Raw genomic sequence first — 24,601 nt, 5'->3', positions numbered from 1 at the left:
GCCAAGCTACAGCGCGGCCATACGGGGCCCTGGCGGGTCACAGACCATCTCGTTTTCCACCCTGAATAGCAGCGTCCGAGACTCTAATTGCATGTGACAGTCGTTGGTCATAACATCTGGCATTTAAAAAAAAAAAAAAAGTGACATCATTGTTAATCTCGCTTTTACAAAAAATTCAGCTTGTTTCTGAGGTCCTAGATGGCATTTGTTTTGTGGTTAGGAGTTACACGGTGCCATCAAAACATACTCCGCTGGGTGCACTCGCTGAAAATCAAGGGCTGGAGAGGCAGAGGGCACGTGGCGAGCAGCCCTCCGTGTCCATCCCACGCTGCTTGCAGGAGTACTTGATCTTTATCTTCCTTATTCCTCCACTTTTGACCCACTGTTAGGCCTGGGAGAAGAGCGACTGAAATAGCAACAGCGTGGCTGAGCTTCTCCTCCCATCATGTGCCCGAAGCCAGAGGAGGTCTGGGGCCACGTAATTCCTCTGAGAAAGTCCGGTCTTGCTGAGCCGGCTTCCCACGCAGGCGGTCCGGATGCTTGCTGGCCCTCTGTAATTAAATGTATCATCATCAGTAACTTGTGAGAATGTAACCTCAGTGTAATGAAGCTGGCAGAAGGGACAAAGACCTGGGGGTTGGAAGAAAAAAAGGGCAAAGAAAAAAAAGGCAAAGGCAAGCGGCTGGTATGAAGGGGCAGGGTTTGCTGGGTGCGAAGTCCCGCATTCACAGCACCCTTCTCTGTCACAGGAAAAAGAAACTCTTCAAAAAGACATATGGATTATTTTAGATGCTTCGTATATATAGGTTGCCGCGGTAATTTAATGCCTAAATTGGTGCATGGGCTCTGGGCTATACAAACACCAGTTGGGAACACCACCCCTGCGCTGGTACTGACAGCTGCCATCCAGACCAACATCCCATAGACTGAAAGATAATAAACCAGATTTTGTCAGAAGGATACTCTTTACCAGGTCAGTGTAATTTAAATGCTGGGGTTTGACACGAATGACGGCTTACAAACATCTGAAGTGTTCCTAATACGTGGTTTTACAGTGATCTTAATGCGAAGGTTTTGACTACGAGAGTCATACGCGGCTACTGCCATCGGAGGGGAGTGAGTGAGTCTAAGCCATTTCCAAAGCTTATCATAAGTTCCCACAGGAAGAGATATGAATGGCACGAAAATATTACACTTCAAGCAGAGAGATTTAGGAGGCATGTGAACCGCGCTGAGGAGCTGCAAGTGGAATATTCAGTTGTCAAAATAATGCTGCGACGGCAGCTGCGGCGCTCGCTGCATTAACGTGTCAGAGCCGGAGTGACAGCAGACGTCAGTGCCATGCGCTCGGGGGGGTGATGGCTTCCCAAAGATGGGCTAGAAAAGAGCCCTTCTAATTTTGGTTGATTGCTTTTCAAATCTGGCTCTTTCATGCCCTCTCCGTTGCACGCACTCATTAGGGAACATCTAGAGGAGGAGCTAAGGGGAAATTAATCACGCGGAAGGTGCTGATCACAAATGGGTGTTGTGAAGGTATTGGAAAGACAGTGATCTTCTGAGCCAGGAATATTTGTTTCGGAATAAATAACAGCCTATTGCTGTTACAAGTGAAAATGATTTAAAACATGACCAGGAATTAAGAGCTGCATGATTTCCGTGTCGCGTCGTGCCTTTATCACCGGTGGGTCTGAAGCTCTGCTGAGTTAGCGTGGTACCAGGGGCGGCCCCATGTGACAGTCTCTGAAAGAAAATGTCCAAGATGGTATTTTTCATTTATAGGTAGTTGGGTGTTTCTGTCAGTTCTGTCCTCCTATCACGGCATCTTGAAAAGAGAAAATAATTATTCACATATATGGGTAAAATGCCCTAAAAATTGCTTTTTTTTTTTTTTTTTTAATAATGAATGATTGTTGCTTGCTAAAATCCATACGGGTGTAGAAAACCTAAATCAGCAGCAAAAGAGGCAAAGAGGAAAACCCAGCTCCTCTTCCCTGCAATAATTCTGCTTTCCCACGACATCAATATCCTGAGCCAGGTCTTTGCCGAGTCCTTCACGCTTCTCCAGCGCAGTAACTAGTTTCTTGGCAGAGATTGAAGTCCCAAGGAAAAAGTGAGCTGCATACCGCTCAGGGGCAGCGAGAGGCTGGGGCTCTCATGTCCGGTCCGTCGCTGCCTCGTGGCTTTGCAGGACGGGAGCTGTACGCTCTGGGTGATTTCTAGCAGCATCGCTTTCTACCAGCTCCTTCTGGTAAGGAGTACCCGTTGGTGGAGGGTTGCACCATCCTTTGCCACCTCCAAACCCAGACACGATAATGAAATCCCTTACCGACATTTTTTGGAACTTGAATTTCTTTCTGAGATTAATTTAATTAAGAATTTCAGTTTCAAATTACTAACTGAAATGCTCTAAAAATTATTTTTTTCAATCTGGGAATAGAGTGCTGATTTGTTTCACTAATTGCAAGCCAGGAGTTTGCAGTGCTCCATAATGAGATATTTCACAAACAATCTTTGATTCAATTAACTTTGGGGAAGGGAAAAAAGCAAAATTATTTTAACTAAGGCACACATATGTAAAAATTTAATCTGTTCCTCAGATGTACTTGGGAAGATAAAAGGACACATTTGTTGAATAAATTGTTCTCAGCAGCCAAGTTCAGTTTTGGCCTGTTGCAGTTGCTCAATGTATTATGACAACAAAAATTGAAAATACAGCCAGGCATTAATTTTGCTATTTTTTTTGCTATATATTATATTCTTAGCTATTTTTTTTTTGCCTTCATTGGTGTTTAAGAGGTATTTGGATAATGCCTTTAATAACATGCTTTAACTGATGGTCAGCCCTGAATTGGTCAGGCAGTTGGACTAGATGATCATTGTAGGTCCCTTCCAACTGAAATTTCTATTCTATTCTATTCTATTCTATTCTATTCTATTCTATTCTATTCTATTCTATTCTATTCTATTCTATTCTATTCTATTCTATTCTATCCTATCCTATCCTATCCTATCCTATCCTATCCTATCCTATCCTAAGGGTGGGGACCACCCGCAGGGATGAACCAGCTGCAGTGGTTTGAGTCTGGCTGTGCTGGAGAGGGGCTGGGCTGCTGCCTCCCTCTTGCATGAAGAACTGTGTTAGTCCAAAGTGTGAAAAGCCCAGTTTTAAGGTGATGATGCCTACACTGGGTTTGAGGAGGGAGAGCAAATCCTCACTCAGATCAGATGGGAAATTCATGATGTGCAGCCATGGGGGAGCCCATCGCACCCACCCGGGGCTGCTGTACCTGCAAACCCACCCCAAAGCCGTGGTGAGGATGGGGGCTGTGAAGACATGAGCCCCTTCACTGCCGTGCTGCCGTTCCCCTGAGCGACCCCGGTTTGTAAGGGTTGCAAGTCATGAGCCGCAGGCGGCTGTGGCCTTGCGGCTGGCCCCTCTCCCCCTCGAAGGGATGTCTGCACCCGTGGCCGCGTGTGTGTGCATGCAAAGCTTGGGAAATTTCCATTTTAATAAAAGCAACCTTGGAGAAGCATGAGCAATAACCTGTCCGCTCTTTGGCACTGACAGTTCGGTTGTCCTGTAAAATGAGATTTTGCTACCCCAGCGCAGTGATCTTGTTATCAACTCCAGCTTACATCAGCGTGCTTTATTAGAAGACAGCAGAAATAATTCTTTAGACATTAAGCAACGTCTAGCTTCTGCTTTTATTGGGCTGGCTGAGTGCGATTCAATCAGATCCAGAGGTGAGCCCAATAAACTCCTGGGTCTCTGGGCTCAGATATTTGGTCCATCTACAGATGCTTTGAAGCCTGGTGAGAGGACAGAAATTAGGTCTTTCCTGCCCAGCCTTTCCCACTCCTGCCGCCTCTTGAAAATCCAGTTTCCTAGATCTGACCCACGTACTTTGGACTCTCGGGTTTTGTTAAGGCAGGGAGGATATTGCACGCGGATCCATCCCCTGCCTGTTCCCAAGCTCAGCTTTGCTGAGCTGTGACTCCAGGCTTTGATCCCTGCTCCAAAGGGATGGATCTTCACCCAAGCGAGGGTCGCTGCAGCCCTGTGCGTGACCGGTGGTCTATTCTGGCACTGCCATCTCTTCCAAGACAAAATCAGCATTATGCAGCGTTACGCCTGTAATCACCTGGCTTTACGCACGTAACCAGCAGCCGGCCCCAATGCCCTGCCTGTACCCAGCTTTTTGGTTAACTTAGCACTTTTCCTCTCTGAAGGCATCAGTTGATTAACCAGTCGTCACAACACTTCTAAATCTTCAGTGGATACTTTTGTGCTGCTATTCCCACTTCTGCCGTGGGACCGATGAGGCTGTTGGAGCTTGTGGATGGGCACAGCCTACGGGAAATCCTGCATTGCTGTGGACACGGCTGGTGGCCACCCCGGGGACATGTGGCAGGGCACGTTCCCTTGCACCTTTCCTCCTTCAGCGAGGGCTGGCTCCCAGCATCGCTCGCAGCATCCCTGGGAGAAGAAATTATAATGATTCATTTGGACCAAGACTGTAACATTTAATTCCTTTCTCCTCCTTCCCAGAGTATAAATTTTCAGCCAAAACCCACACAGATGTGCTCCAGAGAATGAAATAATCTGCAGATGTTGACTGTTTCCAGCTCTCGCCTCACCTAAAAGGGGCCAGTGACAACTACTTGGGTCCTTGTCAGGTTTCTGGGCGGACTCATCCTACAACTTTATTTTTTAATATTATAACACGTCACTGTTGGCCAAGTATCTACAGAGTGTGAATTGTCCCCTGAGCTGTTATGACAGAGAGAAGTTTAATGCACAATAGCTATTATTTCCAAATATTGCTGCCCTCAAGGCTTATGGGATGTCCTTTCAATAACTCAGCCTCCTGCCCTCTAGGACAGCGCTGTGTACAGGAGGACGCATGGTAGGATGGCACAGGGAGGTGATTTTTCTTTTCTAAATATTGATGTTAAACAGTGCAAAACCGCCTTAACGAACAAAACCATAGACCTAGGGCAATGTGACAAGCTTCTCTGCAGGATTTCATTTTGCAGAGTGATGCCAGCCCCGTCCTGGCTCCTGCCCTTCTCTGTAGCCTCTGGCTCAGCACAGCCCTGCCCTGGGCGCAGTGGCCTCTGCAGCACATCACATAGACACCGTTGGGAAGGGAAGGAGCTGGGGGTGGTGAAAGTAAGGTCTAGGCAATGGTGCAGCATCCCCCCCTCCCAAATTACCCTGTGCCGGGGCAGCACTGAGATCACGTTGAACTGACACGGCTGGGATTTGGCTTAAAGCTCACAGAATGTGTCTCCAGGGGAAATTAAAGAAGCCAATTAACAGCAGCATCTTTTATTTTCATAAAGCACTTAAAAGCACCAGATGCAGGTAATTTTTATTTTTGGCTTTCTAAACTTTGGCTTTCATATTAATGGCACCTGGCACTCGGAAAACTCATTTTTAGTGGATTGCAGAGGGAGAAAAGCATGAGTCAGATACACTGAGTTTATTTTCTTTTAACCAACTTGCACAGCTCTAGTGATGCCAATTAATCTGGGTTTCCAGAACTACAAAGAAAACGAGGTAAACACCACCGACCTTGCTGTTCAGCTACGTTTGAACAGCAGCACTTATCGCCGGTACGGGGCCAGGACAGGGCTTTGCACGGCATTGCACAGCTGCCGCTGCAGCGGGGTTTGCACCCACAGCCTGTGCGGGAGACGTTGCTGCAGAATTAGCGTTCGCCGGGACTCTTCAAGCCAAGAGAAGCTGGCTTTGTTCGTGGCTGTCTGACAGAGTAGCTGGGGTTTCGTTTTCCTTAAAACGCCTCTTGCAAATAAAGTCATGATCACTGGTTTGAAACGGCGAAGCAGTTGTGGGGCCGCTTGTCGGTCCCTCCTGCACGGCTTTGGCATCCCTCTTTGCCGAGGGACCCGCAGAAGGTACTGAAACGCCGTGGCCCTGCAGCTTTTGGCTCACTCCTTGGCCAAGGGCTTTGTACCTCCTTCTCTCCAAGTGGTTTGGAAATGGTGCTGTGTATGGAGAGAAAAAAATGCAGCGGGTGTTGCCTTCCCACACAGTCATTGTTCTAGCTGAACAATTTTAACTGTTGATATGAAATCTTTATTTCAGTAAACTTTCAGCTTAATGTCAAACTACAGCCATTCTTCCTGTAACCGTGTCTTTGAAAGCAAGATTATTAATATCACTGGTATTATTTTATATGACTTCCTCAATATGAACTGTTCATTTCTCCATGAGCAGTTCATTTCTCCATCTAAGTCCAGAAGAAAAACTTCTTCATTTAACTTCAAAAAAATTCCTTCTCACTAAACATGAAGGAACAATGAATAATTTGAGGCACACCCAGGGAAAATATTAAGGCTCTGAACACCAAAAGGCAGTGTGATAGCAGACACGGGTCAGTGCTCTTTTCCACGCCTGTGTTCCCTGGGATAAACGTGCTCCTGACAGGGCTGTGGAGGGTGCACACAACTTGGAAAATGCTTCCCATTGCTTAAGCCCTGGAAAGTAAGGGATAAGCAAAATTTCAACTGCTGGTGAGAAAACGAACTAAAAAGCAAAGCAATTATATCTGTAGGCTTCTGTAGGCAAACTGTAAATGACACTGTACATTGCTGTGTGCCACACGCTGAGACAACTATTTCCAATTTGTCAAGAGTCGCATTTCTCATATACCAGTGGCGGGGCTTTATTTTTCATCCGGACTCTAATTAACACGTTGATAGACCTCTGCATCTAAACGCTCCCGGGGTGCTGGTGGCTGTGCCGGGTAGGGACCGCGCGGAGGGCCCCGGCTGGCCACGGCGGACAGGGTTTAAACTGTCCCCTCTGCCTCTGCAGGCAGCTGTGGCTGCGTGAGGCTGCGACGTCGCCTGCTCCTCTCTCGGGCGGCAAAACCTCCTGCGTGCTGCCACGTCGTGGCCCCGGGGGTGGGACGGCAGCAGCCGCCGGGCAGTGGCCGGCCGGCCGGGAGCGTGTCCCCAGCACCGCAGCGGCATCGTGCCATGGGAGCCCACAGCCTCGGGAGGCACAGACCGCTCGCACGTAAGTACGGCCGCCAGCCAGGCAAGCGCGGGCTTAACAGATTGCGTTAAACTCCTCCAAGAGGGATCCCTGCTTTGTTAGAGCTCACTGACAAGCTGTAATCCTGTGCTAATAAGCCCGAGCTCCTGCTGCAAATAGTTTACAGCGAAGGGCAAGCTCGCTTTGTTTCCTGGCTTCATGGGGAAGGTTTGTAGAGTTTTACAGGGAGTTTAAAGCAGGTTTAATTCCGCTAGCGCCGGCGCGAACCAGGGGTGGATCACGCAACTGCAGTGTAAACACAAAGTCCATTTTTTAAACTCCTCAATCTTTCTTGGGAGTTACGTGTAAATTTGGATTATCACTGAAGGGGACGTGCCCAAGTGAACATGATTATCCAAAAGTTTCTATTGGCCTGATTCAGAAAAAAAAAATCCTTCTCTTCCTTCTCTTTACTCATTTTTAAAGTTAACTGGCCACAGTTCAAACAGCAAAACACAAAATTAAATAAATGGGGCAGATTCAAACAGTCGGAAGTGTAATGAAATAAATGAGACAAATTCCTTGAACTGCACCTAACATGAAAACGAATCTCAGCTGCTCATTAGAGACCGCCGAGAAGGGGACGTCTACAAATTAAATCACGGGAAGTAGAGGGAGGCATGGTAAAAAGGTCAATTATCTAAATCTCCTCTTATTAACTGAAAAATATTTTTTCAAGATTGAAAGTAGTAAAATATGTTAGTGGCAAATGGCCAAGCCTGTTTACGCACTTAAAAAAGCGAGGAGTTGGGCAGAGCAGAGGAATGGGTAAACAAGGAATATACCACGTTATTTTCAGGCTGGGTTAGCAGTAATTCTCACCTGACGTACATCCAGGTGTTTGCTCCCTTACTCTCTCTGGCAAAATTCATACTTGTTTTCCGCAGGTTAATTCAGATTTTGCTGGGGATTCCAGTGATGGCCGTCTGGGGAAGGATCCGGGGGTGTCGGTGTGCCTGCCAGCGGGCTCAGGTGTGGCAGCTGGGCTGGGTGGGCAGCCTGAGAGGCAGACACTGCCCTGCAAGTGGTTGTCCTCCACCGAATAGAGTCAACTCAGCTGTGTCTGTTGGTCTGTGGCTAATGCATGGGCCAGATCGCCTCTCTTATCTAACACCACCAGGCTCACTGAAGCAGGTGGCAGGGGGTGAGCTCCGTGGCCGGCGGGGGGGCCATCGCCTTCCCATGCCGCTCCGAACCGGCCCTCATTGGCATCTGGGACCCAGCAAAGTTTTTAAAGCTCTCCCATCTACTTGTTACCAGGCCCCTTTCATCACTGTTACTGTTTAACGTACTCGGATTTGCTGTTTTTTCCTTCAAAAGCATCCTTGCTGTCTGCAGGGCTAGGGTGTGAGGAGCGTGCTGAAATCCAGCTGTGCCTCGGCGGTGGTGTGGGTGTGAAATCACACCTTGGGTCCTGCTCCGGAGGTTGCTGCTGGTCTTTGGGACTGTCTCAAGGACGGCAATTAACAGGCGTTGCTAATTGACCTAACGGCTCTGGTAGCAGCACGTGCTAGAGGAGGTGCATCACCACTAGCCTGCACCATGCATCCTCCTGTGGGAACCTTTGGAATGTGCGGAGATGTGGCTCATGAGATGCAAAACCAAAATGTGTCATGAGTTGGATGTTACCTTTGGCACGTGCAGCAAGGGAAGGTGGGCAAAACCAAGCAGCTCACGTTATCATTGGAAAGGAGACAGGAGGAGCAGGAGGAGTTGGGGACCTACAGCTGCTCGGCAAGATGGCTGTCCCTAGAAATTGTCCTTTGAAAAGGAGTGAGCACCAGAAATAGAACAAGGGGATGGCCAGGGAACGTGGAGATGCTAGGGAGACATTGTGCCAAGCCCATCTTTCTGCCGGTGCTGTAACTGCCCAGCGTACAGGGGAGAAGGAGTCGCTCCTATACAGAGGCTTTAGGGTTGGCACCCTCTGGTATGACATTCTCATAAACAAGTGAGGAAGACGTGGCCTCGATGCGGCATCTATTGGGTGGGTGGAAAACTGGTTGCATAGTTAGTCAGAAAAGTCATCACCAGTTCACTGCCAGAAAGGGAGGCAATGACGAGTATGAATCCGAGCCTGATATTCTTTTGTGTTTCCGTTCATGATCTGGGGGAGGGACGAGACTGTTGTTATTCGATGTGCAGCTGCGAGGGACTGGGAGCACCACTGAGGACAGAATTATAACTCAAAGGGACAAGAAAAGTAGTCTGGAAAATCCATGGTTTGTATTTCAGAGGTCACGCTGGTGAGTGAAGGCAAAGGGGAGCGGGGGCTCGGTGGGGTGAGGGAAGCCGTCCCGGCTGCGCGGGGAGCCGGGGGAGCTCAGCGGGTGGGAGGCTTCGGCTGTTGGCTGCTGCGCTTCGACAACAACAGGGCTTGGCTGGAGACAGTCCAAGGGGAGCCGTAAAAACGAGAGGTGGCTGGGTACGTAACCTCTGCGGGGAAGTCAGATCTGATGGTAAGAGCGGCAGTGTGGTCCTTAAGCACGGGACCCGCGAGAAGGAAGAGGACCTCTTTCTCCTTGCCAGTTAGGACAAGACGTGATAGACTTAAACTGCAGTTTAAGAGAGCATAAACACACCTTTGTGCACTTTTCAAGGTACAGCCCAACGCTTCCCGGTAGCACGCTCTGCCTCCCCCCACTCCCGACTCTGTGTAAGCCGGGTTTAGCACAACATCCATTCCAGTAACTCATGTGGCTTTTGTGAATTAACTACTTAGCCCATGGGAATCATATCATTATCTTCAGAGGAGTTAGAAAAATAAAGAGTGCATTTATAAGGTTTTCATTGTTTTCACCCCACCATCAGCATTCCCTTTAAGAACATCAAAAGCTTACAAAAACAGATAGAGACATCTGCCAGCATCTCTGGAGATGTGTGTTGCACTTTCTTCTAATCCAGACCAAGTCTTTGCAGCCTCTCCATGCCTTCAAGAAATAGGGGAATTTTTCTTTTATTTAAGAACCGTCTAAAGACCCTTTTACTGGGTTTTAACAGAGCCCTGTGTCAGCACAGTTAAAAAAATGCTGGCATTTCCTCTGCGCAGATTAAAGATGATATATTACCCTTTGCTGGTCAAACCTGATTTACAGCTTCTATTGCAAAATTACATTATACTTTTCTAAGTGCTCTAAGGTGAAGTAGCAGGGCCGAGGACGCGGAGCAAAGTCCAAGTGCGCACTGGTTTTTACCTCTCCGGCATTTGTTATTCCTTCTCTAGGTCTGAAAGAAGAGCTGCAGGGAGCAACCTGTCCCCTCCCGCACCCTTCCGACCCGCGGCATGGCATCGCCCATGAGGAGCTTGCTCACCGACCCCGCCAGATACCTCCAGTCTTTCCGCCTCTTCCTCACGAATTCGACCGAGCACCAGTGCATGCGGGAGTTCATGGAGAGGCAGCTGCCGGCCGAGATAGCGAGGTAACATGGAGGTGGCCACGTGGAGCTGGAGGACAGCCCCGTGGCACGGTCCCGCGGCGGGGATGGGCTCGGGGGGATGCCTGCAAGAGGCAGATTGCTGTTCCCTGCCGGCTGCCCCGTCTGAAGGTCTCTGGTAGGGCTTGGCTGGAGATTTCGTTTACAGACGCCGCTGAAGGGCTGTTCTTCAGGACGAGCCTGCCTAGCAGGGAGGAGATAAGGTTGAACTGTTTCCTTGAGTGCTTACCCTGAATCAATTCTAAAATGCAGTAACAGATACTACGTTCGAACATTAAATTTGATTGGAAGCATCTTTTTAAAATTAATCTTTTCAGGTAATATTTAGGGTCTCTCTAGTATGTGTAAATAACGCTGCTGCTTAGCCTGCCAGCGCCTGTTTTTTGCCGGACCCCTCGCTTTGCAGGCTGGCTGAGGCAGCAGGCAGCGTGGGTGAAGTCCTGGCTCTGGGGAGACGCTTCTCAGGACCCGGGGTCTTATGGCTCTGACAAAGCCTCGCTAAGGGTTTTTAAGAGTGTTACGCTCACCTTTCGTTCTCCCCATTTTGCAAAATGTAATTTTTTAAGCTGCTGGTCCAGACGTAGGGAGGTCTCTGGTCCTCGAAAAACAGACATGGAGAAGGCACGGACCTGCTTCTGCTTGTGTGCACTCCTAATTATAGCAGAACTCCTCTAGAAATTGCCAAAATAACTGGAAATGGGGACTCTCCAAAGAGCAGAGTTCTGAATGTGATGCCCGCTCATAGGCATGCCTGTACATGCGCACGTTGCATTTGATTTTGTCCTGCAGGTTTTAGTCTTCATGGGATCTCCGCTGCTTCACATAATGCATGTAACCCTCTCTACTGGGTAGCTCTCCTAAAATGTATAAATAATGTTTTTCAGTATTGGAAATGGGAAGTCTACAATCAATATTCTAAGCGTTGGTGGTGGAGCAGGTATGCTACGGACTTCAACGTTGGTATGCTTTTCCCTTTTTTTCAGAGAATAGAGGATTACAAATTGCAGAAACGATCAAGTGGTAAATAAGTCTTTTGTTGCAAAGTCAGCTCCAGGGGACAGATGGTGTTAGCCGGTGTGTGCCCATATCTTCTGAAAACAGCTTGTGCCTCCCCACCCTGATTCTCATATGTCCTCCATGAGAAGCCTCCTTCTGCAGCAGGGAGGGGAGAGAGAGGTTTGAGCTGCCCCATAGTGTTTCTACGCAAAAAAAAAAAAAAAAAAAAAAAAGTGACGTAATGTCTTAGATTCTTCAGAAGATTAAATTTTTACTTGCACTGCAATTACTCTCTCCTGTAACTATTTACTGATGTGGTAACTCCCCATCATTGCTGCCTCCTGCCCTGCTTCATGACCACCTCAGCTGCCTGTATGTTCTTGCAGAGCACTGTCAATGCCCAAGCTCCTCCTGGAGCTACTGTCCCCCCAAACACTGGAGCTGAACATAGCTCCAGAAGAAATCAGAAGAAATGTCTCTTATCTGAAGTTCACTGGGTGGAAAAACAATACCAATATCATCAAGTGGCTTCTTCTCATTAAATTCTTGCTTAAGTTCCCCCATAATTAAAGCCTATGTTTTCTAATTCTGCTCTGCCCGTTAAGTCATCAAACTTAAATTTTATAAGAACAGTTAATTTAGTTTAAATGCTTTAGTCATAGCATCTCCAAAGACTAATCTCAGCTTTGTCAATCTCTCCTAATAAGTAAAAATAATTGTATGTAAATGATGGGTGTTAGTTATAAAACAGACAGTGTGACAGAGTAGGAACATTGCTCTCCAAATAAAGGAAACCCTTCTTCTGCCAAAAAAAAAAATATGTTTTTTTTTAACAGGAACACTTTACTTAGTGAAGTACTTAACTCCCTAACCCAGGACACTCTGGCTTAATGTGATGGATTTTCAATCAATAACACACAGGAAAAACTCATTTTGTCATATAAAAACCCCTACACCACCAAAACCCTGCTCCTTGCCAGCTTGTTCCCACCACGGGTCCTTGGGAGGTCGGGAGGCACCGAATTCCCAAATGCCCCCAGCTGACCCTGGCTGATGGCGGAGTGCAGGGATGGAGCTGCTGCCCTGGCCCCATCCGCCCCGGCGCTTCGCAGGGAGGGAGCGTGGGAGGAGAGCGCTTCCTCTCCCCTTTTCCACCTCGAGAGACAAGCAAACCATTTAATGCAGCATCCTACCCCATTACACCCGCACATCTACCGCGCCTGCCTTCGCCCACGGCCTCTCCCTTATTAAGTTCACACTCCAGCGCGCAGCACTCTGTACCTTTAAAAACCATAAAAGTCATCAACGCTGCTATAAAGTAGCAACTGTGCTATAAACTATCCCGTTACGTAAAATGTTTAATTAGAAACTTAATGGTGAACATAGTGGTAGCCTTTAAAAGGTAATTGTGTTGGAGAGTTTAAATAATTCGGATAGCCTAATTGCCAAATTGTTGATAATGCAAGCTGCCACAGATTTGACTGTAAAATGCCTCAGGACACTTGTTTGCATATAAAAGAGCTAACTGAAGTCAATTAAGGCTGTGGATTAAATTATGAATCAAAGGGGTGCTTTTTTTTGGTTAAAAACAATACAAGGGTGGTTTGGCCACGGAAGAGTGGAAGGGAATGTATTAACCTATCTGCATGTGGAAATGCGAAATTCAATTTTCCTTTATCGGGACCTGCACAGCCTTTTCAAAGGGCTAATCCGTTTTACAGAGAGTTGGTAAAGCAACCAAAAATCAAAAATATTGCTGTAGTTCAGTACAAATTCTGTGTTCCCAAATTTTACCACGGCGGCCTGCAGACGACTGGCTTTGCTCTGATTTTTCAACAGAAGACAGGGTTTGCAGTGATAGCGAAGCTGCAGCTATTTCTGCTCCTTCAGAAATTCAATTTCCCTCCCTCAGAGAACGTGCTTGCACAGATGCCACGTGAATTTTGGTGTTATTAATTGCTTTAAGAAAAACATGTAAGTCTGAAAAAACTGAAGTCTCCCGCACTTTTTATGTTAAATTCTTGGGGTGTTAATGAGCAGGTGAGACCTGGGCTGGGGTGCCTGATTTTGACCCGTGGTGATGTGTGGTGGGGCCAGAAGCAGGCAGGGAGCTCTTTGTAGTGCAAAGGACCCTGCTGGGGAGGACCCGGTGTGCTGGGCTGAGCTCTGGGGAATACATTATGGCTATTTAATCCCCAATATTTTCATTTTGTACATCAAATCTTTATAATGGAGCTAACGTTGACGTGGTGGGAACACGGGGCACTGAAAATCATGAGGATGGGCAGAGGCCGTGCAAATACGATGGGAGCACTCCCTCCACGGTCCCTCAGCAAGGGCCTGTCTGGCCATCAGGATTCGCTGCACGATCTTCTGTTGAATGCACAATTTTGTTCATTTGTAGGGATTTTTTTCGCGTGGAGTCGTGCGCAAGCACAAGTACGTCTTTCAGGACAAAGCTCAATATTTATCTGCAACATGACCCCTGGGTCCATTATTCACCACAGTTACCCTCTGCATCACTCTTTCTACCTAAATTTATTCTTCTGTTATTTTTTCCACCTAAAATTTATTTGAGCACAATAAGCAGAAGCGAGCTCTAAGCAAGCTAAGCGAGCCAGGGTGATATTGTCCCTGGACCCATGCCTCAGTCAGGAGCATCATCTCCCTGTATTGCAGATGGGGAGTGGTGGCCATGAGCGATGGCAGCTCCTTTTAAATTTTGAAATGTTAGATCTGTTGGTACTTCCATCAGTAAAAATAATTGCAGCTAGCGTGAGCAGTATCCAGAGAGAACTAACTGTTCCTCACAAAGAAAGTACAGTCAGCTCTGGGGTATTCTGCAAACAGGGATTAGGTAAACATAAATGCTATGCGCACTATTCATCTTAATTATGGAAAAAGTCATAGGACAGTAAAGACAAACAGACATGAATGTTGTTTCTGATTCCAGTATAAACACATATTCTCTTCTCCCTCACCCACGTGACCTGATAACCAGTGAGATGCTGCATTAAAAATGCTCTTACTGACTCCAAAGAAATCCTGCTAGGTTTGCTGGTGACTTGGGACCATCAGAACTGGCACCATCAGAGTCATTTAGGATCTTCCCTGGGAGGTTAGGCAAGTCCAGAAAATATGAGGTCACGCCACATGCGTGACTGTGGTTTTCCTTTGGCACTGATGGTGGTAATCAGAGATGGGGAATGAAGATAGTGGGGACTGATATTTAAATTTTTCTCAAATCCTAGAGTTAAACCCTCGTGGCAATCTGCTGAGAATACAAAGCAGCTACATCTACCTGTGTGGTACATTTTGTGTACGTGTATGGCAGGCATCGGTCTTCAAAACTGGGGATGTGATGATGGTGGAGACAACATTTAGCTGAGCTTTGCTTTCATCTTGCGTGTCATGTTGCCTGTTTCCCTAGGTGAGATCGACCTGCTGATCCTCTCAAAAGTACAAGCCAGATATCCAGGCGTCACCATCAACAACGATGTAATAGAGCCAAGTGCTGACCAAATCTCCAAGTACAAAGGTATTTTTACATTAAATAAATTAGATTTACAATAACTATGCTAAATGTATTAAAAAGAGTTGAATGCTGGATATTCAAACACTTTCTTGTCAGAGTTGGCTCTTAAAAGTTAAAAAAGTCACTATTTTATGCTTTTTTGCCATCATTGCTTTTCAACAATGTTCAGTCTCTCATTAAAATCTTAGTCTCTCACACTGCAAAGACCTCTGCGTGGCAAACTCTTGGGCTAGACAAACTTTAAAAGCTAAGCAAGATGGGAACTGATGGGTGATTGTGTGAGAACAGAGTTAAATCCCCACATTTCAGACAGCTTTTTAACTTGCACTGAATCAGGATCCTTCCTCAACGTCAAAGGGAAAATTTTAGTGTCTCATGGTAATTCTCGCATATATTAAAAATCGTTTCCTAATAACAAATAGCTAAACCTCAGAGTGTTGCACTAAATTAGTTGCCATCCTTTGCGTTAGAAAACATGGAAAGGAAAGCAAGATGGATACCAAAGATTTCTGCTGCGTGCTCTGTGGCTTAGAGCTTGTTTCCTCCCACCAGCCCAAAGGTCTGAGCAACATTCGTGAAGGAAAGCCAAGCATTTTCCGAGGAGAATTGAATATTAGCAGGGGTGCTTCGGCCAAATTGCCCTACAAAGCGAGCATTAAATATCAATCCGCAGTTTGATTATCACTGAAATAACACCTACCAGGCTTTACCTTAGCAGGTAATTATGGTCTTGTATGGAGGTGACACCACCTACTCCATCCAGGCTGTGAGCAGCCCGGAGCAGAGCATACCTTGCCAGAGAGCTGCTGCTGAATGGACGTGGCAGTAACGAATCAACCTCGTCAGCAGTATGCATTGCTGGAAATGCTCCAAACCATAGTAAATACCAGGCTGTAACCCCACGCTGTAAATCTCCAACTCTTGCTTAAGTCCTTAAAAGCAAAACATTCCCAGTATTAAGCAGCTTGTGGAAGTTGAAGGGGGAAAAAGAAAAAAGTAACAATCCCTTTCTCCCTGTAGTGGGGGAGGTCAGAGTCACTGGAAGCACCAAAGGCTCCCAGGAAAAACTTAATGTATTTTTTTTTATATCTTTCTGAACTACACAGACCTGATCTTTGAAAAGATGGCTCGTGCAAAATCCCAGGAGCTTTTACATTGCTCCAGGCTGAGATGGTGAAGGATGGGCAACCGAGCATCTGCTCTGTTTATAAGACAAGTTGGGCACTTGCACATAGCATTTCTGTCCTCTCTGGGCTGTGGGCCATAGGCTTCATGAGACTGGTGTTCCTCTGAATCCACCTACCACCAAGTAACTGGCAGTCCCATCCTACTTCAGTGAGTTTCTTTGCAGAAGAAAGTTAGAGAAAATATAAGACGTTGTCCTTATTTTAAGTTTTATGCTAAAGTAGAAATGAAATATTCATCTGAATTTCTTTCTTTAAACTTTCTTATTTGGTAATTAATCATGTCCCCAGTAGGTATCATTAATTAGGTTTCTGAGCCCTAAGATTTTCCGGGGAGAATTGGAAACATTATCTGTGCCTCTGAGGATTCGGTAGTTATGTTTTCTGCCTAACCAGATACTTTCTCCTTGGGAAGGAGAAGCCATGCTCACAAGAGAAACTTCATACTGGGACATGCAGTGATGACAAACTGGGGTTTATCTTAGGCTGGTTTATCTTAGGCTGCATCATACATTGGAGGTGCTCCGAAAAGCCCCATGGCCAGGCTGTGGTTTTCCTTCATTCCTGGTCCATGTCCAGGTGAAGTCCCTTGGGGACCATGGTTGGAGTGTTGGTGGCCCCACAACTGAGCTGCGTTGCCATTGCCTGCACGGTACAGCACAACTGCAGGACGTCCAGTTTTGATGGCACCTGTCAAGGGCACACGACTGGCTTCTGACCCAGACGACAATCTGGGTTGAACCCAGGAGAAAATTAAGGAAAACTTTTTAAAATGGTTAGGGTGATACATTATGGCTTCAGATGAATCTTTGGGCAGAAACTTCCCATAATCAGAATGAGTTTGCCCTTTCTGAAATTTTGACTTTAAAAGACCACCTTGGCAAGCAATTCAGTTTTCTTCCCAGTGTCTCCTCGTAGACTGTCTAGCAATTGAACTGAACCAGATTGCACCAGATTATTTGTGATGGTGCTGAACGAAGCCTGAATTTAAAACAGTAAATTAAATCTGAACTGCAAGTGCCGGGGCCAGTGACTGATAAATGGAAGCGAACAGAGTAACAGCAGCAGCATCCGAAAGGGGTGGCCCATTTCCAGCCGTAAAAGAGAGGAGATAAGCACTGATAGAGCATTTCTCATCTGTCCGATGGGGATATGTCCTAATCAGAGCCCAAAAGGAGAAACATTGTGATTAGCGGTGTAAAGGCGCTGGTCTTAGCAAATCATGTTGTTGTGAACATGTGTTCTATAGCTAAGGCTCAGTCTGCCTTTGGGCTAAGTTTTAAATTTATGTTAACTCCAGCGAAGCACAGGAATCGCATCAGGGCTAGCTTTGTCCTGGAGCAATCCTGAGCGCCAGGCAGGAGCACAGTGCGATGAGCTCCATATGCCAACAGATGGACATTAGTATTCCAGCATCCCCTAAAATATGAAATTATCCCTCAGTTTTGCTCCCATAAAAGCAAAGAAACGCAGTGACGAGCCAAGCCCTTGGTATAACTTATTCCTTGAATCCACTTCTCCAGCTTTCTGCTTTCCTCAGTTGCTGGATGTGCCTTGTATCGAGGTCTGAAAACACACTGTGTGTCACTCTTTATACTAGTCTTTGCTTTAAAACACTATTATTCCTTTTACCTGAAGCAGTTGGCCAAAACTATGAGCTTTTGAAAAATTATCTGAACACATCAGAAGCTAAAAGTCAGGAGATGGGCCCTTGCTCCCTCTCCCACCATCCCCGTGACACATTCCCAGAGTGAGCCATTTGCTTTCTCTGCCCTTCTCGAGCTTTAAATTGTGCTTTCTCTCCAAAACACAACCCCTTGATCCATCCTGGAGCCCCTGTATTTCTTTGTTCAGTCTCTGGAAAACCCTTTGCCATGGCTTGGCTCCTGCTCAGCCACGTGGATCTTGCATGGTACCTACGCGAAGGGGTCCTCAGCACTTCTGCCGTTCAGCATGAAATGTGCTGCTCATGGCCTCAAAACTCTTTATCCCAGCCAACATCTTTTAGTGCAGCTTAAGCCAGTCATGTTGAAGAGTTTCTTTTTTTTTTTTTTTTAAATCAAGTAAAGATTGGAGGAGCCCAAACGAGGGTGCAAAGATTAAAGCATCAGACCCTCTTAAGACTTCATCTACAAAGACCTTTACAGCCCCATTCTCACATACGGGCTCAAGGTTTTAAATATTGCACTGCTGTGTTAAACTGGTACCAAAACTCCCTACCCAAATATGACTTTTGGATGTATTAAAGCGCTGAGTGGAAATCGGTCCCGTATTTGCAATTGAGATAACTCTGTCCTGCCTTCTCCTGTATTTCAGAGCGTGTGGCTGAGACATCAAGCCTCGAGAACGTAAAGTTTACCTGGCATGAGGAGACAGCTTATGAATATGAAAGTCGAATGAATGCAGAAAAGAAGTCTAAAAAATGGGACTTCATTCACATGATCCAGGTAAAAGTCTCTGTAAAGTAAATGTTGTCAGACTTGGCTGTTAAAAGTATGCATGAAGTATGTGACCTCATTATCCACTCTAAGGGGAAGAAAGGTGAGTTTATTTCCCTGTAATTTAAAGTACATAAGCATAAGTGAACCGCAAAAATGAAGGATGAGTTACAGCAAAGCAACTTTGAGCACAGTAGTCCTATTAACCAGGCTGTGGGTGGCAGTCAACTAAAAATACATTTTAACTTGTGTTTTCAAAGCTCCTTGTCCTCTCTGTGAAATTGCCTTTGTATTTCCAAGTTTACCGAAGCCACTACAAGCTATCTTCACTCCTAAAAAAGGCAAGTCTTTTCATCTCAGGTTAATGAATGAACATGAGCTCAGTCCTGGAGCAGCAGGCGAGGCAGTGACAGCCCCGAGCTTGCAGCGTGAGCCCACTGCCCGGCGTTGTGCTGACACGTCTTGTCGTCCTGCTGCTCTTCTGTCAAGATTGCCATCATCTGGTTGCTTTTACCTAGTGGTGCCAGTTATAATATTCACCAGGACCGCACCGTATCTCTGTAAGCATTTCTGCTCTTTCCAGATGCTGTATTATGTAGAAGACATCCCAGCAACTATCCGCTATTTCCACAGCCTCCTGGAAGCGCAGGCGAAGCTGCTCATTATCCTGGTCTCAGGTGAGAGTTGGGCAAGAGCCATGAGGACTTTGGGGTTCCTGCAAGTTCAACACAGGCCAGGCTAGAAACCAGTGCACGTTTTTATTTAAAATATCCTTTACCACCAATAGAGGTGAACTGGCTGAGTAATAAACAGTGTCCATTCACCTACATCCATTGAAATCCGCATGCCGCCTGCATCCGCGCAGCTCCATGCTGCAGGTTGTGAAACCGAAGGCTTTGTGAGCCAGCAAAGCTGTGTCATGGGCACAAAACACCTTTCTCTCGCCCTCTGCCCTTCCCCATCCCACAGCCTGGCCAGGGATGGACGGCAGCAGAGAGCCCCGAAGCGGGCGAGAGGCTCCGTCCCGCAGCTCTCGCTCGCAAGAGCTCCTTCAGCCTCTGCTATTTTGTGTAAAAGGCTTTTTGGGCTGGGCACCGCATTATCTCGCTCCTGGAGACTTGCTGCATTAAGCAAACAGCTACGAAGGGGCTCGGCTGTGCCATACAGCAGGTGTTAGAGCACATATGGTTCATTTTCTTCTCAAACTGCCCATTTCCTTAATATCATCATTTTGGGTGGAAAACGGCATTCTTAGGCTGTTTCGGATCTCAGAGAGATGCTCTGTGGTCAATCCGGCAGGAAAATGTGGGAGCAGAGTAAACGATGACCTTTTAATACTGTGGGCAAGGTACGCAAGAAATACTGCAATGCTGGGTCTGATTTGACTCTAGAAAGCCTTTGATTTGCCTCGCAAGCTGTGGAAAGTTTAGTTGTGTATACAATCACATCTGATAGTTTTGTCAGGGATGTGAAGTGTTATTTGTTCAGAGGTTTAAGCTTAATTTTTTTTATTGAATTTGGCCATGTCTGCCAAATGCAATGTGTTTGATGAATTTCCTTTTTTGTGTTCATGAAGTGTTCACAACAAAGTGACGCTTCTCTGACCTGAATTTATTCAAACTATTTTTCTCCAAAATGTTTTTGGTTTAAAGTGTTTTCAAGCAGTTCACTACAAGAAATCTGCATTTTAAATGATCTGAGTTATTGTCCTTATTGTTGGACTGAACAAGAATAGATCATAGTATCAGACTATTGCTGATTACCTGCATATAGTTAATTGAAACTCTTTTCCAGTTGCTTAACCTGTCCCTTTGGATATTCGTGAAATGTGAATACAGGGAGGAACATGTGTCTATTCAAAATTAGTGTGATTAAAAAACACATTCATGAAAATCATGAATTCATGAAAAGTCTTCGCAGTCCTCTCCGGGCAAGGTGACTCTGTATTTTCTGATGGAGCAGAATGGAGTAGAAATTGCTGGGGCCAGCAAGAAAATGGGAGAGAGGAATAGGGATCAGAGTAGCAGAGAGGAAAGGATGGGGAGAACCTGGGGGGAAAGAAGAGTATGGAGAGGGGAAGGAAGAAGTGCTATGAAAATGAGCACTGAAGCAAAAAGAGGTACTGAAAGATAAGCAGAGCAAAGCTCACTTCAAAAAATGAAGGTAATGTCATCTCCGGCACAAACGCATTAGGATACGTTAATTAAAAACCAGTCTGGGAACAGGATTGATAGGAGAGGGCTTGGTCAGTCAGTGGAGGTTGCAATCCCTCCTGCTCCGTCCCTGCCAGGGGAGCCGGCGAGTTGCAAGAGCTATGCGGTGTTATTTTTAACACGTTTAAAAAATCTGTTTACATCGCCTTGAAAACAAAAGTAGTGCCATATGCCGAGCCGATTGAGAGCTATTATAATAATGCTGCATTCAGGTAGTGTATAATTGCTCGGCTCAGAGATGGCACTGAGTCACACAACACTGACACCAGCAAATTTTCTGCAATTAGCGCTCTGCATTCAATTTCCACCAGGTGAAAGAAAATATTGTAGCCTCTCTTCTAAACACCAAACTGTTTATTTGACTATAAATAACTGTTTGCAGATAAAGCATTTGCAAAACCGCCGAGCAACTGGTTTTAGTAGTTATGGAGATTTATAGTCATAACTCTCAAGAGCTGCTTATTAGGCTCCAAGTTATTTTCATCCCATCCAGTCATTCTGGGTGATCCTTTTATAAATGATTTATAGCAGAAATGCTGAATCACAGATCCAGGGTGAGGGGAAATAAATATCTGAAGGCCCATCTGGGGAGTCTTCAGCTTACCCGTCTGGTTTTCTTTGTAAAACATCCCTTGAGAAGAGGTGCATGCTCAGCACGGGCTCGGTTCTGGAGGTGACAGTGGTGCTACAGGAGCCTTTTTCTTCCTCACCCTTCATCTTTGCACACCCAGATAATACACAGCCAAAAATGTCCTTCTGACACCACCGGAGAGGTCTGCTTGGGGTGAGGGGCAGCCCTCTCGTAGCCCATGCCCAACAGCATGGGAGCAAAGGATGAAGGCCGGGAGGATGGTGCAGCTTCACCCCGGGCTCTGTCCATCCCAACCCTTTCTCCACCACACATCCAGCCACATGGACCATGTGATCAGAGTTTTTGCACCCCACATATTTCACGTAGCAGAGAGATAGTTTATTGGTAATAAGTGTTTCAGTGAAGCTCATGTGTAGCTTGATCACAAAGTAATTAGCTGAAGGACTGGAAGAGGATTTGGTTTTCCATGCCTCAGGACACACACCCAACTCTGGAGAGACCCTGCTCACAATGACAACTACTGATAAAAAGCCCAGATGATCACAAATTTGTTCAAATAGTGTTTTCCCTTATTCCTGAGCATTTTTCTGGTGGTTTATCTCTCAGGAACCAGTGGCTGGGAAACGCTGTGGAAGAAGTTTGGGTCTTCCTTCCCTTTAAATGATCTCTGCTCTTATGTTTCCTCTGCTGACATCAGAACGATACTGGATTCAGCTGGGCTGAAGTACCAGCTGCATGAGCTCCCATCCTACATGGACATAACGAGCTGTTTTATTGAAGGGAACAAGGATGGGGAGCTGTTGCTGGATTTCCTGACAGAAACCTGCCAGTTTTCTGAAACTGCTCCTCCTGAATTAAAGCGTCAGGTAATGGAAGAGTTAAGAAAGCCTGAATGCAGTGAAAAAAGAGATGGGAAGGTGCTTTTTAATAACAACCTGAGTGTAATAATGATTGAGCCATGACTTAACCTCTTCTTGAGTCAAAGCAAATAGTCAGAACCTGTTAACAGCTGAAATATGTTTCTCATACTTTATAAATGGCTTAGTTTACTTCAGTACTGAATATAATGTTTGGAGCCTGTTAAGAAATCAGTATTAATATCTGTTGTTGTAAGTGAGCTTTAATACCTGATTAATTCTGTACAAATCTATGACTGTGTTACTCACCAAGCAGTTAACTGTGTTTTATCGTATGAATGTTGAATAATCAGAAGTAACTCAGATCATCCACTCGGGCACTGCAGAAACCTGACCATTTCCTACAAAGTAATCAAGAACTGTATGTGGTTTCATCATCTTTATCTAAAACCTCTCTACAGACCAAATAAACAAATTACAGCCTCTCAGTGCAGCTGGCAAGGGTGGAGGCTCAAAATGACCAGCCATTTGGGTGGCTGCTCAGTGGGATCTCTTGAGCTTGCTGTGACTTCAAGATCTCGTACCTCCAGTTACGATGAAAGTGGCCTCGCACCTTCTGTATGCATGATGGCTGCCCACTCCTGCCTCCGCATCCGACTCCATTTAATGGCACTGCTTCCCTCTCCCTGTATTTTCACCTTATTTTTATGATGCTGCCTCTGCAGCGTGATTTGCAAACAGGTCCACGCTGGTGCTGCAAGAGCCAAGCGATTGAAGATGGTCGAGACTCAGCAGTGGTAACAACTGTCCCGGAGAGGTGAATTTCACTAATGAGCCTTGAGGCAAAGCCATCATTAGGAATCAGCTACTGCTGTCAGGTCGGGCTCTTTGGTATTGTTAGCTAACCGCACAGAGCTCCTGGTCGCAGCCTTTTGCTAGCCTGGCAGCAAGGGCCGCGCGTGGCTTGTGAGCTTTGTAACACAGAAGATGTAGAAAGGAGCTCTGATGCCAAACTGACAGGTTTCAGCGGGATTTCTTTCATTTTCAGCGGGATCATGTCAGGTTAATCTGCCCAACATATAGTATAGGATGTTCAGCAAGAAGGTGCTTCACCTCCTTGGTCCCTTCTCCATGTGGGGCTGTCTCTGCTCTGGTGGCTGACGCATTTGTTTTGCTAAACGACTTTACGGGTTTAAGAAGTGTTATGCTCTCTACAATGCACAATGCATGGTGGAATGCAGTATGGTTGCTTGAACGCATTTAATAGTCTGAATACTCAGTTTATCCAGTGAGACAGGTGTGATTTCTGCCATTGAAATAATTTCACTCAGTTTTGAAATGGTTTACTTTAGGTAATGCTTTAGCTGCAAGAAATTATGTTTTATTTTTGCGTATATATTTCTGATACAGTATAGATTATTAAAGACTTGAAGTGATTTACAAGAGACCGTATTGGGCATTAATAGCTGTTTATATTCATTTTAGAGTGAATTGTTTGAAACGCACACTTCTCCTGGTGATCAAATATTAATTTCAGTGTATTTTAGAATGTTTCCATGATATTTCTCAGCTGTGGAACAGAACAAAATCTATTACCACTTTTCCACAGTGCTATGTACAGATTCCTGCATTAGGAGACCTCAGTATATCTGTGAGCAGTTACGGTGACATGCTGAAGCGGGAAAGAAAGAAAATCTCTCATTAGGACAGATTGCTGCATGCATTTCTAATAGGAAACAAATTAAAGTTACAATTATTTTCATAGCTCTTTTGTGCTGTCAGTGACCTCTTCTAAATGGTGCGTGTGAAGGAGGTGACCGCTGAATATTGCCATATCAACCCTGTCAGGAGTGATGCATCTTTGGGAGCCACAGAAATGCCAGGACAAAAAAACCCAACCAACAAACCCAACCCAAATCCCACAACAAAACCCACCAACAAGATGCACATGCATGTCCTGTTGTTTTCTGGTTGAGCAGAGGTAAAAAAATACTAGAAAAAAGCTTTCTGGGAGGAGGTTTGTTCTGGAAATTTGGGAGAGAGCAGGAAAGACAAGGAGCAGAGGAGATGATCTGGAGAGATGAAAGGAGGGTATGACCGCACACACACACACACACACAAAAAAAAGGAGATTCAGTATGAATGCTCGTGAGAGCTCCTTCCCCCCTTTAATCAGAAAGGGAAAGGCCGAGGAGAGGGAGCGCTCAATGGGTGCGCGGAGATGTACGGGCTCCTATCTAAAAGCAGAATTCACCAGGGGAAAAGGCACTTTCACCCCTGGCTGC

The 24,601-nt window shown here is 45.9% G+C and overlaps 1 protein-coding gene and 1 long non-coding RNA gene across 8 annotated transcripts; one reads left to right on the top strand and one right to left on the bottom strand.

Moving 5' to 3' along the window:
• Positions 1 to 3,084: 3,084 nt before the first annotated feature.
• Positions 3,085 to 10,654, bottom strand: LOC129208364 (uncharacterized). 3 transcript variants are annotated; one of them, XR_008577794.1, is made up of 4 exons: positions 10,395 to 10,654; positions 9,907 to 9,996; positions 7,889 to 9,621; positions 3,085 to 4,477 (listed from the first exon to the last, which is right to left on the bottom strand). It is a non-coding gene; the product is annotated as an uncharacterized LOC129208364 (long non-coding RNA). The 3 variants fall into 3 exon arrangements; XR_008577792.1 differs by lacking the exon at positions 9,907 to 9,996; XR_008577793.1 differs by lacking the exons at positions 3,085 to 4,477; positions 9,907 to 9,996 and adding an exon at positions 5,235 to 6,012.
• Positions 6,842 to 23,761, top strand: HNMT (histamine N-methyltransferase). Of its 5 annotated transcripts, none has more exons than XM_054830942.1 (7): positions 6,842 to 7,048; positions 10,290 to 10,486; positions 11,386 to 11,438; positions 14,928 to 15,035; positions 18,533 to 18,663; positions 19,238 to 19,331; positions 22,066 to 23,761. In XM_054830942.1, the coding sequence occupies exons 2-7, from the start codon at positions 10,350 to 10,352 to the stop codon at positions 22,419 to 22,421; spliced, it is 879 nt and encodes a 292-aa protein (XP_054686917.1). In that variant the 5' UTR covers positions 6,842 to 7,048; positions 10,290 to 10,349; the 3' UTR covers positions 22,422 to 23,761. The 5 variants fall into 5 exon arrangements, 4 of the variants coding, with proteins under 4 accessions (XP_054686917.1, XP_054686918.1, XP_054686915.1 ...); XM_054830943.1 differs by lacking the exon at positions 6,842 to 7,048 and adding an exon at positions 7,070 to 8,038; XM_054830940.1 differs by lacking the exon at positions 6,842 to 7,048 and adding an exon at positions 9,183 to 9,288.
• The last annotated feature ends 840 nt before the right edge of the window (positions 23,762 to 24,601 follow it).

This window comes from Grus americana, chromosome 6 (genome assembly GCF_028858705.1).
Source record: "Grus americana isolate bGruAme1 chromosome 6, bGruAme1.mat, whole genome shotgun sequence".
Taxonomy (NCBI): domain Eukaryota; kingdom Metazoa; phylum Chordata; class Aves; order Gruiformes; family Gruidae; genus Grus; species Grus americana.
The sequence above is the reverse complement of the archived record's forward strand: the minus strand, read 5'-3'. Positions and strand labels throughout refer to the sequence as shown.